The sequence below is a fragment of the Eublepharis macularius genome, chromosome 4 (assembly GCF_028583425.1).
Source record: "Eublepharis macularius isolate TG4126 chromosome 4, MPM_Emac_v1.0, whole genome shotgun sequence".
Taxonomy (NCBI): Eukaryota; Metazoa; Chordata; class Lepidosauria; order Squamata; family Eublepharidae; genus Eublepharis; species Eublepharis macularius.
The window spans coordinates 68,110,947-68,129,845 of record NC_072793.1 but is presented as its reverse complement, the minus strand read 5'-3'; the positions used below and the strand labels follow the sequence as shown (position 1 = coordinate 68,129,845).

The 18,899-nt window shown below is 45.5% G+C and overlaps 1 protein-coding gene across 3 annotated transcripts in view; it reads left to right on the top strand.

Annotated features, from left to right (window-relative positions):
• The window catches only part of ARHGAP26 (Rho GTPase activating protein 26), a 401,231-nt gene that overhangs the window by 208,478 nt on the left and 173,854 nt on the right, over window positions 1–18,899 (top strand). For all 3 annotated transcript variants that reach the window (XM_054976071.1, XM_054976070.1, XM_054976072.1), the window contains exons 14-15: window positions 4,601–4,666; window positions 7,271–7,345. In XM_054976071.1, the coding sequence (XP_054832046.1) occupies window positions 4,601–4,666; window positions 7,271–7,345 (141 nt within the window). The remainder of the gene's footprint in view (window positions 1–4,600; window positions 4,667–7,270; window positions 7,346–18,899) is intronic.

The window sequence follows — 18,899 nt, the reverse complement described above, 5'->3', positions numbered from 1 at the left end:
CCTGTGCAAAGAACCTTACCAGCGCCCGGGCTACCCCTGGGGTCTTCATGTCGCGGAGAGGGACGGCCTCCGGGTACCGTGTGGCATAGTCCATCAGGACCAGGAGGTAGTGTGCCCCGCGGGGGGTGCGGGGTAAAGGTCCTACAAAGTCCATGGCCACCCGGGAGAAGGGTTCCTCGATGACCAGCAGGGGAGCCAAGGGGCCCCTGGCGGGACGGCGGCCGACCAGCCACTGGCACAGGGGGCAGGCTTGGCAATAGCGCTTGGCCTCCTTAACTAAGCCTGGCCAGAAGAAGTGGGCCTCGATCCGGGCGGTCGTGCCCCGGGCTCCCTGGTGCCCGGCCCACGGGTGGTCGTGGGCGGCCTTTAAGACCTCTGGTCGGAAGGCGGTGGGGACTAGGAGTTGACGGATCTCTCTGCCTCTCTCCTTCACCAGGCGATACCAACGGCCCCCCTCCTGGATGACCCGCGGCCACCGGTTGGCTCGGCGGGGATCTAAGACTCGCCCGTTACTGCGGTCGCCCGTCGCAAGCTCTCCAACGAGGGGTCTTCCGTCTGGGCAGTGGCAAACCGTGGCTCCCTATTTCATCCCTGGATTAGCTGCATCGAGGCCCCTTCTGCCCCCTCTCCCTCGTCTGGTTCCGATGGGTCGCTCACCGACGCTCCGGCCAGTGTCTCATCACCGTCCACCGGCTCCGGGGGAAGGGCGGTCCGCATGGCTAGCCGGAAGTGGGGGGCGTCCCTCCCCAAGAGGACGGGGTAGGGCAGGGCGTTCACTCGAGCCAAGTGCGTCTCAAGGGTTTGGCCACGGTAGGTCACGGGCACCTGGACCACTGGGCACTCCTCGACGTGGTGATGCACGCAGGCAATGGTGGCTTGGCGGACTACGGGCAGGTCGGGCGGCAGGAGATGGGTCCTGACCATAGACACCGAACTCCCGCTATCAAGCAAGGCGGTCAATCGCCTCCCGGCCAGTGACACCAAGATCAGCATGGGCGGCGGCCTGGAGGACCGGGCGGTGGTTGGCAGGGCGGTGTCCCAACCCAAGTCGCACTCCATAAGGGGGCACTCCCTCTTCCAGTGTCCGCGCTGCCCACAGGTGAAGCAGGGCCCCTTGTCGCTGGGGTCCCGGCTCGCTCCGGCCGGCTTGGTAGGTGGGGTGGTGGGCGGAGGGAAGGTCCACCGAGGTCCCTGGGGAGGCCCGGCGGCTGGCTGACCGGCGTTGAGCGGGGTGGGTGGGCGAGGCCCGGACCGGGCCCGGCCACCCCTCCCGCCGGGACCTTGGCCCCCTTCGCCACCCAGACGAGCTTCTGCCTTCGGGGGGTCTCGAGCCTCCACGGCCATGACGTTTTCCCAGAGGGTGGTGGCCTCCTTCAGGGTGCCGGGCTTATTGTAGGCCACCCAGTTTCTGGCTCGGGCGGGAATCACCTGCAGCAGCTGCTCGAGGACCACCTGGTCCACAATCCTCCGCCCCTCGTCTGTGGTGGGCCTTAGCCATCGGTACGCCGTATCTTGGAGGGCGGTTACCAGCGTGTGGGGGCGGTCTGACTTTTGGAAGGTGATGGCCCGAAACCTCTGGCGGTAGGTTTCCGGCGTTATCTCATAGCGGTCGAGGACCGCCTCTTTGAGTTTGACGTAGTCGGCACTCTCGGCCTTGGGGAGGGCCTTCAGGGCGGCTTGGGCCTCTCCGGTCAAGTAAGGGCCAATGATGAAGGCCCACTGGGCCTGCGGCCAGCCTGCCGCCTCTGCCGTGCGTTCAAAGGCCTCCAAAAAGGCATCTATGTCGTCTTCTGGCCCTAACTTGGCCAGGTGAAAGGGCGGGCGGGGGTTGGCGCCTCCCCCGCCCCCGCCGGCACCGGCCCCTGCCTGGGCCAGGGTCTGTTGGAGTCCCCGGATCAGGGCCGCCTGAGCGTCTTGCTGCTGGCGGGCGAGAGCGGCCTGGGCATCCAGCTGCTGCTGGGCCACCTCCTTCAGCAGCTGGCCCTGATGCTCCGTGAGCCACTGCCTGAACTGGGTGAGATACATGGCAGGGCTGGCCGGGGGTGTCTCTCCGCTCGGCTTCTGCAGCACTGCCGGGCGTATAAGGGTACGGGAGCTGCTCCAGCCTGCGGGGGTGGGTAGGTGCGGAAGCGGGTGCCTCACGGGTCTGCCGGGGCCTGCTTTCTCCACCAGTTTGTGAGGCCCCGCCCCGCCCCCAACCGCGCCGTCCTCGTGCTCCGCCGTCCCTTCCTTCGCCTCCAGGGGGAGGGGTGAGTTCCCTCTGCCTCAGACTGGGCTGGGACCGTGGCTGCTCCAGCAGCCTCTGTCTCCAGCCAGCTGTCTCCGAGAACTTCTCCTTCCCTCTCTCTGTGCCACCTCTCAGTCAGCTACTCCTCCTCGGCGTCATCGGGACCTCCCCCTTTATAGCGGCTCTCCTCCCCGCCTCTGGACCCGTCACCAATCCCTGTGCGTGCCACCTCCACCCTCTGCTCTCCCTTGGTTTCCCCCCCCTTCCCTTTGGTCACCGTGCCCGTCCATCATCCTCCCTCCTCACTTCTTCCTTGTCCCGCCAGCTGTCTCCTCTTCCCCGTTGATGGCTCGCCGGCGCTGGCCCTGCGCCAATCCCTGCCCGTGGCTCACACCGGCGAGCCCTCCCAGGAGCCGTCCAGCCAGTCAGGGGATGGCGTGGCTGGCTCTCCGTCCCGCCCCCTCGCCCCGCTGCCGGCCAGGCCCACTCCTGCGCCCCCGACCCGGACGGTGCGGGCGGCCGCCTCGGCGTTTCCTGGGCCGCAGCCCTTCCCCTCGTCGGAGCGGCTTCCCTCGGCGCGGCGGCCGTCCATGCCGGCCCGTGCGGCTCTGCTGACAGGGGCGGCGGCGCGGGTGAGCGCTTCCTTGTTTTGGCCCGGCTCGCCGTGCGCCCCGTCCATGCTCCCCGCAGGTAGGGGGTCCCCGAGGGGTGTTGGGGGTGTGTGGGGGGTGCGCGGGATTGGGGAGGGGAGTTCCGTGGGTGGGGAGGGGAGCTTCGCAGGTGGGGGGGGAGCTCCGCGGGCGGCAGGGAGGCCGGCGTGCGCGCCCAGTCCGGGGCAGGAGGAGCCTGCTCCGGACACACTATATGCTGGGCTACCCCTGGGCCTGATCTGGAAACTACAACTGGCCCAGAATGCAGCAGAGCGGGTCCTGACTGGTATATCCTACCAGTCACATATCACACCTGTCCTGCGCCAGCTGCACTGTCTTCCGGTTGAATTCCGAATCAATTTCAAGGTATTGGTTCTTACCTTTAAAGCCCTGAGCGGGTTGGGACCAGCATATCTTCGGGACTGCCTCTCCCTGCATGTTCCCTGGAGACTGCTTCGATCAGCGGATAAATGTTTACTGGTGGTCCCCAGCCGTAAGGAAGCCCACCTTGCTTCAACCAGGGCCAGGGCCTTTTCAGTCCTGGCCCCAGCCTGGTGGAACACTGTGTCAATGGAGACCCGGGCCCAGCAGGACATATTATCGTTTCACTGGGCCTGCAAGACAGAGCTGTTCCTCCAGGCGTTCGGTGGTTGAAGGGGGTGGTGCCATGCCAGCCTCCCACCTTTGGGGTGGGGGGGTTCTCCCCACCATTGCACTTGGTTAATTTATTTCATTATTGTTTTGTATGTTGATTTTAGTATTGTTGTTTTCTTGTTTTTATTGATTTTAACTTGTTCGCTGCCCAGAGCCCCTGAGGATGGGCAGTATATAAATTGAAATATAAATTTAAAAAAAATTAATTCAAAGCAATATCATAAAATTACCAAAACTTTGGCTAAGACTAAATGCTGGGTGACCTCCCTCTGGCGGTCCCCACTTCCCTCCCTGCCTCTCCATCAGTTGGTGGGAGAAAAATTAATTAAAATACTGCCATTGGTGCAAGTGCATGGCATCACTTCCCTCTAGGGATTGCTGGGAAATCTGTTTCTCTGGAAGTGATATCATGTCAATGACATCCCACTCCTCTTGTGTCCACCAACCCTGACTCCACCAGCTGGCAACCCTAGTTGGGATAGCGCTAGAAACTCTGTGAAGAACTAAAGCCAATTTATTAATTTGTGAGTAGAGAGATTTTTTGGGAGATAGTGAAGGACAAGAAAACTGAAGGGCATATAAAACAGAAGGATGAAAACAATGTTAATAGGCTGAAGCACATGTAATTTGTTGCAAGTTGAAGAGCCTACTTGGGAGTCTATCAGTTAGAGCATCCCTAGACTAATACAGAAGATATGCTATCAAGCTTATTTTAGTTCACCATTCAGAGAATTCATGGAGACATATATTTCAATTTTTAATAGTAAAGGGTACAATAGTTTTGAATAGTAAAGAGTACAATACAACAATAGGTTGTGGAAGGAAGTCTCCCCCCCCCATTTATATAGTCAAACATAAAAAGGTCTGAATAAAAATCCATCAGAGGAAGTGTATGATTGTGTGATTGATTAAGCTCTCTCCCTTCCTAAAATGTTATCCATTTAGGCACCAAACCATTTTCAGAATAGTGTTATGAGATACTTGTGCAAAAAGCCCCCCTAAAATGCTGTATTTAAAATTATGTGCATTTTATAAGTTGATATGTTCACGTTTTGTTCTTTCTTTTCAGCTGCCCAGCTGGATAACATGGGCTTCAGCATTGTCAAGAAATGCATACATGCTGTTGAAACAAGAGGTAGAGTGGCTTACCCATATATTCTTACTTTTAGGTTGAAATGTATCCATTACCACCAATTTTAATTTCTCTTATAAGGGAGATGTACCATCTTGAGATTCTTAAAACTATCGCATTGGCTCTCAGGGCATATTCAACCATGTTATGGTCTTGAGGATAATAATGATGCAATTTGTAAAGTGCTCTGAGTGGGCATTAAGTTGTCCTGAAAGGCAGTATATAAATCGAATGTTATTATTATTATGGCTAAGTTTTGAGTCCAGTTGAACCTTAGAGACCAAGTAGATTTCCAGGCTATGAGCTTTCAAGAGTCAAAGCTCCCTTCATCAGGTAAAAAAGAGTGGAAAAAGGTAGGAGTCTTTATACTTCAGGCAGAAAGTAGGAGGGGTATTGCAGATTTATGTGTCAGGAATCAGAAATACCCACTTCACCCTCTGCCTATATTATAAAGACTCCTACCTTTTTCTACTCCTTGTATCTGATGAAGGGAGTTTTGACTCTTAGAAACTCATACTCTGGAAATCTTGATGGTCTCTAAGGCACAACTGGACTTGAATCTTGCTCTTGTATTTCAACATGGTTACATGCCTGAAATTATCTTCATGTTATAGGTAAAGTGAAAGCCAAACATTCTATTAAATCTTTAATTTGTTTTGTAAACCACTTGTTTTATTTTGTGGCCTTCTACTCATATATACACCCTATAGGAATGCAGTAGGGATCCAAGGTCCCTCGGTGGGGGTGGGGGATCCCCCACTCCAACCCTCTGCCCCCTGCCACCACTCCCCTGGCTGGCAGGGTGGGTGGGAAAGATGGGGGAATAGGCTTCTCAGGAACGTTCCTGCCATAAAGCAATGATGTCACTTCCGGAAGCGACATCATCATGCTGTCCTGAGAGCACACATATGCGATGACCTCCAGAAAGGTGAGTGCTGGGTTCTCCCCTTCCACCAGAAGGGTAAGGGGACCTTGCAACTCTAGAAAGCAGAAATGTTTAGTTGTTTTCCAAATCATACATTGACATATATTTATGATTTAAAAAACAAAGAAGTATTGAGTTGCAGCTTTGATGACCTTCACTACAAACTGGCATGCATATTTGCTGCTAAGTCAGTTTTGATGATAGATGTTGCAAACATAGTTTTAAAAGCATAGGTTTCAGTATGATAAATAAACCCCCTTTGTCTGAACCAAACTCCTGGCAATTGAGAAAGTACGTACATAAACATATTTTTTTTTTAAATTGCATATATGAATAAATACAGAATGGGAGAGACCAGCATGGCAATTCTACACCCTTCTTAAGTCCATTCACTTAATTGGATTTAAAACATTATAACTCTGCTTAGGTCAGCACTGAAAAGATTGTAGACAGAGACAGCATATTTTGGCATGCTCTCCTTGCAAAGAGTGTTTCCCACCCCACACAGTTATAACTGTGATTTAATTTCTGTGTGTGAACTAGACATGGGCACGAACAGCAAAAAAATTGAATCATGTGGTTCGTGGTTCATGTCATTTTCATGAACCAGGAACCACATACTCCCACAAACTGGGGCAAGTTCAGGAGCTGTTTAAATGGCCGCTCCCAGCAGTGGGGAAATGGCCATTTGAACTGTGGGGCTTGGCTGACTGGCTGGGAACTCCTGAACGGCCAGCCAAGCCCTACCCACAGTTTAAATGGCCATTTCCCCACTGCTCTGAGTGGCCATTTAAGCAGCTCCCCGCCCGCAGTTTAAATGGCTAGGTGGGGCTTGCCTGGCTGGCCGGCCGGGAACTCCCCACCTGCAGTTTAAATGGTTGGTCGACCAGGAACTCTCGGCCGGCCAGCCCAGCCCCACCCACAGTTTAAATGGCAATTTCCCCACCGCTCCAAGCGGCAGGGAAATGGCCATTTAAACGGCAGGTGGGGCTGGGCCAGCCAGCCAGGAACTCCTGGCCGGGCAGCCAAGCCCTGCTGTTTAAATGATCAGCTGATTGTTGGGGATCTCCCCAGAAAGCAGCTGATCCATAGGTTTAAATACCCCTTTCCCTGCCACTTTGCAGCGGCAGGGAAAGGGGCATTGCTCTTTAAACGAACCGAATGAATCAGTAGACCAGTTTGTGGAAATGAACTTTCACGAACCACTGATTCGCAAACCACGAACCAGGCTGGTTCGTGGGTTTTTTTGGTTTGTATTCAGGTTCGTGCCCATCTCTAATGTGAACCTATTATCCTGGATCAAAGTATAAAAGATATCCCTATTTTGTGTTTGCTGCTATTTTAACTCACAGTATAGCTGTGCTAAAATATTTTATTTAGTGTTGAAAAAAATCAAATACAATATTGAATCTCTGTAATATTGAATCTTTTGCATCTAGCTCATTCTTTATATTTTTTTTGATACTGGCTGATCTACAGATGGACTTTCCTGAATTTCTGTGCTGGTCATTAACACATGCATGAAATCACAGACATCAAAGCAGGAAGTCATTCTGTTAATCAATGTGTTTGAGAGTTCATATGAGAACTAGCTAATTAGTTTAGCTCTAAGAGATGCCCCTTTTGAAATGAAAAAAGGTTTCTTCTTCTAAATTAAATAAAAATCTATTTTTCTTTCTTAGGTATCAATGAACAAGGACTGTACAGAATAGTTGGTGTCAACTCTAGAGTACAAAAGCTATTGAGTATCTTAATGGGTAAGTAAGCTTTTAAGGAAAACCACATCATATTTTATCTTAGCTATGGTGCCAGTTATAGTGGTTGATGTATTTGCCAAATATCTGAAGTGTGTTGGTATGAATTCCATTTGGAGAAAATTCATTTGCAGCATAAAGTCCTGAGATGTGAGGAAACGTAATTGGGCTTGAATGTTCAGGTACATAATCAAAACAGGCATAGGTCTAATGATTGTTTTTTGCTGTTAGAAGCCAGTTTCCTGTCTCTTCTCCTTCACCCAGCCTACTGTGCTCTTGCTTCTGTAGGAAAGACCCTCAGCAAAATACTTTGATAGCTCAAACCCCTTGTTACTTTGTACAAGATATCTAAACATGAAGCAAGTGGATACACTTTGGAACATCTTATCAAAACCAAATATAATTCTTAAGTAAAAAGCCATGAATCTGCAAGCTTTCCAGAGTTGAAAGTTTTTTATCCACATCTTTGGCCAAATACCAGTGCTTCAATTCTAATATTCTTGCTGCTAATATAAAGTATCTCCTAAACCTCCCAAGAGATCACACAAGAGAGACATTTTATGTTACTCAAGCTGGTTCCCTGACCAGGTAATACTCATTATTATTATTGCCTTTTATTCGGTATAATTTGATAAACATGTAAAGAGTTATTATATTGGAAACAAAAGCCTGGGGAAAAGATTTATTTTAATGCAAGCATATCCAACCATGAGAGCAAATAAAGTGACCAAAATTTCAGTTCATTCTTAAACTAAATTATAATAGTAAAGTTCTGTTTCTTTAATAGATTCAAAAAGACTAGTCAAAGTTAATGATAGGCTTAGATCAAACTCTCCTATCTGTATTCCATATTTTATTCTCTATGATAACTATTGCTAATAGCTAAAGTAAAAAGTACTGGTGACAAATGAACTTAATTTAAATGCTGGCTAAAAGATAAAAATACAGTTTTAAATTGACCACCAAGATTAAAGACTTCCAATGTTTTAAATAAATTCTATATGATCTAAGCCTTTTCTGTGTCTAAAAACAGCATATCGTCTTTATTACATTTATAAGATGTATGAATTATATTTCTCTTACATGTTAGATGATATTTTCCTTTGTCCCATACAGCCAGATTGGTCACAGCCTTATATATTTATATTTTGTGATTAATTTATTTATAGTGCAATCCTAAACAGAGTTAATCCAGTCTAAGCCTATTGATATCAATGGGTTTAGATTAGAGTAACTCTGGTTATGATTGCACTGTTAATCTATTTGCAGTAATGTCTTGGTTCAGCAAAGCTACAGGGCTGGATAATTCCATAAATAAGGAATCGCTCCCTTGTTTCAGAATAACTTAACTGCAGCTTCCTTCCAAGAGGCTGATATTTATTGCAGCTGAACAGATTCATTAAGAATAGTAGTTATGGGTATAATGATTCTTTCTAAGTACTACTTACAGACCTGCAAAAACAGCTGATCAGGATCAAATGCTTTATTACGTTTCAGTTTTCTTATAAATGCAGAGAGCTTGGCCAAAGTAAAAAGACCTTTCATTCTTTCTAAATAATTTCCATTGATTTCAGGGATCTTAATATTTTCCAAAAAGTTCATAATTTTAGACTTATCAGGATGGGTAGTATTATATAGTTTCACATAACATAACCTGAATTGCTTCTTTTTGGAAAAGATTTTTGCCAAGAGCTTAGAAGTTTTGTTTCCGAAGTCATAATATGGTTGCCAGGTCTGGCCTGGAAACCATCAGGAGACCTGCGGGGCGGGGGGGGGGAGAGGTATGGGGGCTGCTGTTAGTAAAGGCTAGGGTTGCCAGGGGCCCAGGGAGAAAATGGGGGTGCAGGGGGGGGGGAGTTGGGAACAGTGAGGAACCCACCTTCTGTGTCTGTGCTCCTGCACTCCTCTGTTGTACCAGAACATTATGAGGGAGATATATTTAAATATCCCGGTCGATCCTTATTATGGGGCAATATCCCTTCACTTGCTAGGTGCAGGATATTCCGCCTTCTTCTCATATATATATATATATATATCAGAGTCAATAGTTGAATCCACTGAGAAGTAATATCATTTGATAAGATAATATTGAACTTTGTTTAATAACTATATACTGTAAACAACAAACTATAAGAGACACCATGTTCATGACTTGTACATAGGAGAGAGACAGTTACACCAACAGACATCTTAACTGACACAGAAGGAATGTTCACTCACAGCAGGGAGGGGCCAGTTCCATAGGAACAGATAAACAGACACTATACAATGTATCAAGCTCCTTCTCCACCTGCAAGCAAGCACTCTTTACTCTTTCAATTCAAATTAGGCCACAGTGTCTTATTCCAACAAAAATCACATCATTATGGAGGAACAGCGGTGCATGCAGAGGCCTCTTTGGCAGCAGTTTTCACTGACCACCTCTCTGGTGGCAGTTTGCAATAACCTCCAGCACAAACCAGGACTCCCCCATTGTGTTGGAAAATGAGCGTGATGGAGGAGTCGCCATGCATGCTGAAGTGGAACTCAGTAAAATCCATCTCCAGGGAGGTTGTTTTCACAGCACTCTCCTTTTGCGAGCACAGCAGTTCCTCCATCACTTGCACACACTTCTCCTCGCCTCCGCCCCCCCCCCCCACAGGCCAGCTTAATGGGGCTGAGGAAGGGGTTCTGCCACCCCAGGCAGGGGGATGGCAAACCTAGTAGAGGCATGATGTTACTTCTTGGAAACCTGGAAGTGATGTCATACCTCTCTAGGAATCCCAGAGTGGTGTGCCATTACTTCCAGATTTCCCCAGAAATGATGTCATACCATTGCTAATAGAGATGTAAAAATTATTTTCTTTCTCGTGCTAGCCACTGGAGTGCCGGCGGTCAAGGCCTGTTGGAGGCCAGACATCTCTTGTCCCCTGTGGGCACATGGCAACCCAATGTAGTAATATTTTTTTTCAACTGTATAAATTGATTTAATTCAAATCTGTAACTTTCAATAATTTTATTAACAAATTCTCTGGTTGGACTTTAACAGTGCAATCTTAAATCACTCCAGTCTAAGCCAGTTGAAATCAATGGACTTAGACTGGAGTAACTCTCCATAGGATTACACTGTAAATGCTCCAAATAATAAACCAATTAATTTTTGCAATAACATTAAATTGAAAAAAACCCTTTATTTACCTTCAGTTGTATTTCTGCTTTTTATAGCAACCACCTGCCTATTCTCAATAGAACCGTATAGTAACCTACTATCAAGAAATAACAATAGGAGAGTGTTCTGTATATGTCTGATACTTACAGGGCCATCCTAAGCAGGACTGCTCCCTGTTAAGACCACTGACTTCGGTTGATTTAGAGGAGTATAATTCTGTTTAGGTTGGCCCAGTTAATCTTGAATCTTTTAATTTTGTCCATTTTAAAGGCCAGACAAGGGAAAGTCTAACCTTAAATATGGAAATAGAATAAAAAGTATTATAATCTCTATATATCCAATAGGTGACAGCATTCTAATAAAAGAAAGATTTAGGCTGTGAATCAGATTTTATATCATAAGAAGACCTACTTGAAATAGAATTCAGTACACAAAGCTCTCTTTCTGTGTGCTGTTCAATCTCATTCAATAAAATTCTGTTTTAAAAAAGGCTTGTTTTTGGTATGGACCATACACACAAATAAATGTGTATATTTTATTATAAAGGCTCTTTCAGCATTGGATACCATCCTTCTTTATTCCCAATGATTTCACTAATAAATATTTTTAGGAATTTTATAGCCACTCCCCTTTTTTGCTGAGATCAGAAGCCATATTAATATGTTCTAAATCCGTGTTTTAGAAAACAAGCAAGCAAAAACTCATCTCATATCCCTAATTTTTTCCCCCAGTGTTTGGGCCTGTGTGTGCATACTGTATAATAACATCACATGAATGCTATGGGGGTTCAACTTTGTAGTGAATAAAAGTTGGTAGTCTTGATTCATGCTGATTAATTCAGGGTGTAAACCTAAAGTGTCATTGAACAGTGCCTTTTTCTGAAGCTCAAACCAGTACCAATACTCAAGTCAATAGCTTTTCATGGCTTGTAACTTAAGGGAAAGTTTCTTCTGTTGTAACTTTTGTAGGGTTGACAAGATCCAAGGCACTGAATGCTGTCCATTTTGTCTGTCATTTGGGTGCTGCTGAGCTGAACATTTACATGTAAACATTTTCATGGCCAACTTAGTGCTTCCAAATCCTGCAGTTATGTATCAAAAATGTATTTCTTTCGCTTCTATTTTAGAGCTGTTTTTTTTCTTCCCTTTGGTAATCTCCCTCTTGGTAATAATTGGTTGAATCTAGCACAAAGATCAATAATCTTCCTGGCTTTCCTTTCCCCCAGTAGTTCTTTCCAACCCTGGGAAAGTTGATTCTTGGGCCTGCAGGCCTGCAGGATCCATATGGAGTAATGGCCTGGCAGGTCAGGTGACTAAATTGGAGATGGGCAAGGGGGGCGGTAAGTCACACCTTCTCTTCTATCAATGGAACTTCACTTAAGGGAGAAGGGAGCGATTTCACCCCCTTGGCCATCCCTGCAACCCATAATGCAATTACTCCATGTTGGACCCACAACCCCAGGAATAAACTTTCCTGGGGTTGGAATGGCTGCCAGGATGAAGAGTAGACGGGGAGAAGGCTGGGAAGATTGGCAACTGTTATGCCTTCCAATCAGGGTTTTTTCCTGGAAAAAGAGGTGGTGGAACTCAAAGGCATAGTGTAGGTTGCCAGCACCCAGGGCAACACCTGGCAGGAGGTGGCGCCCCTGGTACCACATGCATGTGTGCAAAGCATGTGCTCCTGGGACGGTGCAATAATGTCACTTCTGAGAAGTGACATCATCGTGCAGGGCACAGCCACCCCCCAGGAGGGCTCCCACAATTCAATCTTGCTCACCTCCCCACCCCTTACCTGCAATGTTCCCTCTAAGCAGTGCAGTGTTGTGAGCCGGAAATCTACTTGGTGAGCAGCAACTTGAAAATTTTGAGCACGCCCTTTCCAAAACCAGAATCCATTTGATTAAAAGACTTTTAAATTAGATTGTTTGAGGCATTGTAGTGAGTGCCATCAATAAGTTGATGACACTCACTTATGCTTGTGGTTCTCAAAAGCTTATGCCTCAGTAATGTTGGTTAGTCTTAAAGGTGCTACTTTTTACTTTTTTGCAACTACAGACTAACACAGCTAACTCCTTTGGATATTAAAGAGTGCATCTGTAATATATGGAATTCACTGCCACATGATGTGACAACTGCTAGAGTGTATTAGGGACTTTAAAAATGATTAAAGAAATGTGTTGATGAAAGGTCTATTCACAGTTAACTGGATACACCACGTATAGGGGCAGTATACCACCTGAGCCATGACCAGAACAACCCAGGCTAGCCTGATCTTAGATCTTGGAAGCTAAGTAGGTGATCCCTCCAGGATTGTTTCACAGAGGTAGGCAATGGCAAACCACCTCTGCAAATCTTTTGCCTTAAAAAACTTGCAGTGTTGCTATTTATTTTATTTTGTTTGTACTATTTATAGTCAGCCTTTCTCACTGAGACTCAAGGCACATTTCACAGTGTAAGTCAATACAATCAACAGAATGGGGCATTCAATAAACAATACAATAGAGAATGAGTTGCAGAAATTTGAAAACAACCAGAAGTTGGATACAGTGCTGAAAGTGTTAAGAAACAAGAACCTAACCTCCTTAGTATTTATACTAGGGTAATAATGTGAGGCAGACTTGATAAGGGGGGAAAGAATACAACTTGAATTTCAGGAGCTGGAAGCACCCTCAGTTTCCACCTCCACGTACCAGCCCCCAAATCTTCAGAAATTTCCCTACCTGGAGCTGGCAACCCTAAAGTACGTGAGCCAGCCGAGGCCAGGCACACCATGTAGCTAACTGCCTGCCCACACTCACCTTCCTGCCACCACCGCCTCCTCCAGCTCCCGGGACCAGCATGGAGAGGCCGCCTGCCTGCCCACCCGCCACTGCCACCACTGCCGCTGCCTCCAGCTCCCACCACCAAGAGGTGCTGGAACTACGTTCTACCATGTTCCAGCAGAAAAAAAGCCCTGTTTCCAATAACGGATTGCAAGATTCAGTTAAATGATACTCTGAGTTGTCTTCATGATGTTGTTCTTGAGCAAATACACAATGAGGACGGTGTTTTCAAATCATGTTGTCCTTTGTTTGAGCTGAACCCTCACAAGAGGATGGTGGGTTCAGTTCAAACAAAGTGACGTCACAATGCTAAGTAGCCAATTATATTTTGATACAACCAAGGATAAACTGGGAGGGGAGGCAGCGTGGTATAGCCAGATCCAGTCAGATTTCAGAAGCTAATCATGATCAGTACCTGGATGGGAGACCACCGAGGAAGACTCTGCAGAGGAAAGCACTGGCAAACCACTTCTCCTTCTCCTTTGCCTTGAAAGCCCATTGCTGGCGTCATAAGGGGCTTTCAAGGCAAGTGAGAAGAAGAGGTGATTTGCCATTGCCTTGCTCTGCAGAGTGTGAATGTTTCTTGCTTCATATCTCCCCACGCTGAATGCCCAAGGACTTTCATATGCCCTTTGAAGCCTCCTCCATGAAAATATACTTAAAGAGGTCACAATTTTTGGATTAATGTGAAATGTGTCCCAACCATTGTTTCAGCATAGCCCTACCTTTTGACTTCTTGTCTCATCATGGTACATACATGTTTAAGCAGGAAAGGGACCATACCTCAGAGATAGAACAGATACCTTTTCGTCTCCACTTACCTCCCTGATACCAAAAGACATTGGAGAACTGCTGCCAGTCAGAGCAGTAAACACAGAGCTAGGAGGGATCAGTGATTAGACTGTATAAGGCAGTTTTGTATGTCCATGTGTCCAATACTGCTTTTTATGGGAGCTGAGTTATCATTCTTGTTTGTATATTGGCTATCCTGTTTCTCTGAATGTCTGTTTGATTAAACAGAGCAAATCAATTCTGCTGAATTGCAGACATCACAATTCGTTTGCAAAGCAATTTTACACACAGATTCAGAACTGAGATGCACTGTTTCCTGTCTCCCTCTTAGAATTTTAAATTATTCTACATCATTCAAGCTAATGAGTCTAACCTTCAAGATTCTCCCACTATTAATATCAAAACCCTCAAGCTAAAAAAGCAGATTTTACTCACAACTTCAAACCTATATTTAGAAATGAATGCAGTTAGCGTTGCAGCTTAACTTTGAGTTTAAATGGCAAATAGATCAGGTTTCAGGGAAACACGTCTGACCTCAAAAGTGACAGTGCCATGGGAGCTTGTGGAGTGACGTTTGTATATTAAACAGGAAGCACTTTATGGCTGATGTGGCCTGAACTGGGAGCCCTAGATGGACTGAGTATTATGTGAGCAGCAGCTGTGAGAGGGCTTGCCGCAGACATCCGGTGTGATTTTGACAAGTCTGTGCCTTGCAGCCCCTAACTTTTCTTACAGCAAAAGGAGGAATAATTGTCACCTTCAAGGTCTTTTGCGTGTCAGGTTTGCAATATGAAGTGGAGTGTAAATGAGAGAGCCAAATATTGCCTATTTAGCTCAACCATCATTTTCTAAGATGGTTCATTATGACTTTCACATACTGGGTTGCAGAAGAGTGAAAAAGATGCAGAAACTTGCTGTTCTAAGATCTCTCTAGCATTTATAGGATGGGGGGTATTGCTGTTTGAGTGAGCAGATCGAGTCATACAATCTTGTGATTCTAATAAGAAGTTCTTTTGGAATTAGGAATACCAGCCTGCAGCAAAATAGCATGTGGTTGCTCAAAGGAAAACCTGTGGATTTCTGCTAGTTCAAAGCTTCCTACTTATAGTCACATCATGAATCATATGAGGGGATCCACATAAGTGTATTAATAAATCCCATATTTTATTTATGATGTACATACTTCGGTTGTTTACCCCTGTGCAAGACACAGTAATCTAAACTCTACATTGATATAAATGACAATTCTGCATTGCCAAAGAGAGTCAGGTTGTGACGGACACAGCTTCAGAGGCTGAGATTTCCAGTCAGTGAGCTATGATTGACATGTTTCCTTCCCCACCCCCCCACCCGCAATGTGGCTAGCCTGAAATGGCAGTTGGGGATGGAATGTTGGGGGAAGCTGTCAGTGGGAGTGGAAGAGTAACCAAGAGAGTGGAAAGGAGAGTTGGAGCCTGGCTTTAGACCAGAGAGGGTCAGCCGGAGAATCCTCTGTGAGAGGAAATAATGTTTGTGAAATACTTTTAGTCCTAGGACTAAAGTGAGGAAAACCAGCACTAACTCCTACTTAGACTCAACAGATCTGACAAGGAAGTGAGTAGAGAGGAGTCTCCCCTTCAGTGCCAGGAACAGGGTTATAGCTCATAACTATAATGCCTGCCCAGTATCTAGGAAGGGTTTGTCTCAGTGGAGCACCCTAAGGTCTGGAGAGGAGGGAAAGTCATGCTGTTATATTGTCGAATGCTTTCACGGCCAGAGAACAATGGTTGTTGTGGATTTTCCGGGCTGTATCGCCATGGTCTTGGCATTGTAGTTCCTGACGTTTCGCCAGCAGCTGTGACTGGCATCTTCAGAGGTGTAGCACCGAAAGACAGGTCTCTGTCTTTCGGTGCTACACCTCTGAAGATGCCAGTCACAGCTGCTGGCGAAACGTCAGGAACTACAATGCCAAGACCACGGCGATACAGCCCGGAAAATCCACAACAACCAAAGTCGTGCTGTGTTTGTGTTTGAGTATATAAAGTGTAACATCTGTGAAGCAGTGTCAATCTCTGAAAGAAGCCAGCAACCTAGTGTTATTCCAAGTGTTTTGTGCCTCACACCAGTGAAGTTGCTGTATAAAAACCTATCTGTTACTTAAGTTCAAACACCTGCCTATCTGCCTTCTTACTTTACCTATTGTAAATAAACCTTCATTTGCGTTTTGAACCTCCCCAAGCCTTGTGTGCCAGCTTCTGCTAAAGGGAAGCGCAATCCCCTGATCTGTCCCCTACTAAGACTTGGCTGGGTAACCATTTTTAATATTTCTTAAGGGTGGGACAAGAAGGAAAGTTGAAGCTTAACATCAACCACACTACCAGAGGCTTCCCAGCCCAATATACAGCTTCATGGGCTTAAAGAGGAGAAGTTTTACCTCAGGGTAGGGGAAGGTCAGCTTAAGCCTGAGTTGGACATGGGTTTGTGGCAAAGGTCTATTTTATTTTAGAACTCACAGGAGACATGTTATTGTGTACTGTTCACCAGTTTTAAACAATCTTTATCAGGTTAATACAAATCAGAGTAATAAGAGCAAGGGGTTAGAGGGAAATATAGTAGGTGATCTAATGTGATCAGGAGAAAGACTAGAAATGTCCAGTGAGAGAGTATAGATAGAGCAAGAGATGGCTTTGGAGATCAGTAGCATTCTACAGCTGTTCATATGTTCTCATGCACATTGTCCAGACTTTACCTCAATTATGAAAACCATGGCTTGGATGCTAATCCTTTCTTCTGTTTCTGCAGTACATCCTCCATTGTAGGAGGTGGTGCTCTGTTGCAGATCCCATGCCTCTAGCACTAGGCTCTTCTGCTCATTGTAAGATGCTAAGCAGAAAGCACCAAACTCTGGAAGGATGTGCTCTTTAGCTGAGTGCATGCTGTGAAAACGGGAGGAGGGGTTCACATGCAAGCCTTCCCTTACAAGGTAATCATATGCCTGGAATACGTTCCACCAGAGAGAGGACTGCCCATTCCTTTCTGATGTATATGTCAGGTTTTCACTCTGTTATATTATAGAGAGCATATATTCATTTCCTCCGGGAGTGTCTTGATAAAATGTGTGGCACTCTTGCTAATTCTTGATGTATACATTTTATAGCTTCTCATGTGCCGCTTCTCAGTTCAGTAGTACCAGACTACTTTGAAGAATGAGCCATTGGGCTTGAATCCACTTGAAAGAAAAAAGAACATGGTTCCAATATAACGAAATGTGCATGTTCATGTGTGGGGGAGGGGAAGCTGTCTAGCCAATATGTGGACCATATGGTGTTTCAAGGTACTTCTTGTAACTCCGTATTCTTGAATAAGGGCTTGTTGTACTTCTACTTTCTTTTTAAATCAGTTGAAAAGCTTCCATTGTGTTTAGCTGGAATTGGTTCAGAGTCTCAGATCTCAGATATATTTGGCATGGCTTGTACCCTTTTTAATGTTTTAAACTGCAATCATAGTTTGTTTGCGCCAATTATATTTAACACTGTCTTATAGTATTCAAGTTTTATTCTTAGGAAAATGTTGGCAATTCTCAGTCAGCTAATTTACTCACAATATTACTGGGCAAGTTTGTTTATTCAACATATATTGTCATTTTTCCAATGAATTCTTTCATCTTATAATGAAGTTTATGGTTGACTGCTGGTCAGCACGGCAATGAAATGAGGTCACCCATAGGCAAGGCAGTAGTTTCTGTATACTGAGAGTATTTCCCAGGCAAGTGGAAAGGTGTTAAATTAGAAGGAAAAATGTTTGTCCCCTCCACCAGGCTAATCAGGATTAAACATTTTCATTATGTTCTATGAGGTTCTTGACATTGAGGGTAATTAAGTGTCACTTGTGTTGGAGAGGTGACAGCATGTGAGCAGTTTCATTAAAGTCAATATTAACACAAGGTGTGTTTAGTCCATTTGAATTCTGTGGGGAGCTGTAGTATATTCTCTCTACTGTTCAGGACCTACTGAATGTTTTTCTTGCCCTGCCCTACGGCCTCTTGTTGGACTTCCCCTCTGTTTGTCAATAAGTTAATGCTTTTTGCACATCCTGCTGTTATAGTAAACTTTATTGAAAACAATTCTACATAAGTGGGATTGGATTATTTCCCCAACTCTTCTAACAGCCTAAACAGAATAATTAATCAGTAACATTTCTTTAAAAAGAATCCATTATTTATGCCATGTAAGCTTGCTGGGTGACCTTGGGCCAGTCACACCCTCTCAGGCTACTTCACAAAGTTGTTGTGAGAATAAAATGGAGGAGAGAACAACAATGTAAGCCACTTTGGGTCCACATTGGAGAGAAAAGTGGGGCATAAATGAAGTAAGTAAAATAAGAAAATAATACAAGTACTTAACAAAACTACTGGTGGAATGTCTCTTTCCATTTCTCACAAAACATAGAGTGTGTTCTAACATAGTACCACAGCTGACACATCTGTGCATCATCTCAGAACAAATAAAAATTCCCCTTTCAGAGCTATTACTTCATTCATAAAAGTTAATTAATTAAATAAATAAATAGATTTAAAATTCATGATTAATCAACTAGGATTTGCTTCACTGGCTAACAGTTTCTGTTATAGCTTTTGCTGGTAAAAATTACTTTCTATACACTCTAAGAACTGCAGAAGTAGTATTACAGGGTTTAATTTCTTTTTGGATGATGGAATGCTAGAGATGTATCTTATCTTTATAACTGGGGTAAGCACTACAAACAGTTTTTTTTCTGATTTGGGTATCAGGTCCTTCAATACTTGTTTTATATTAGGA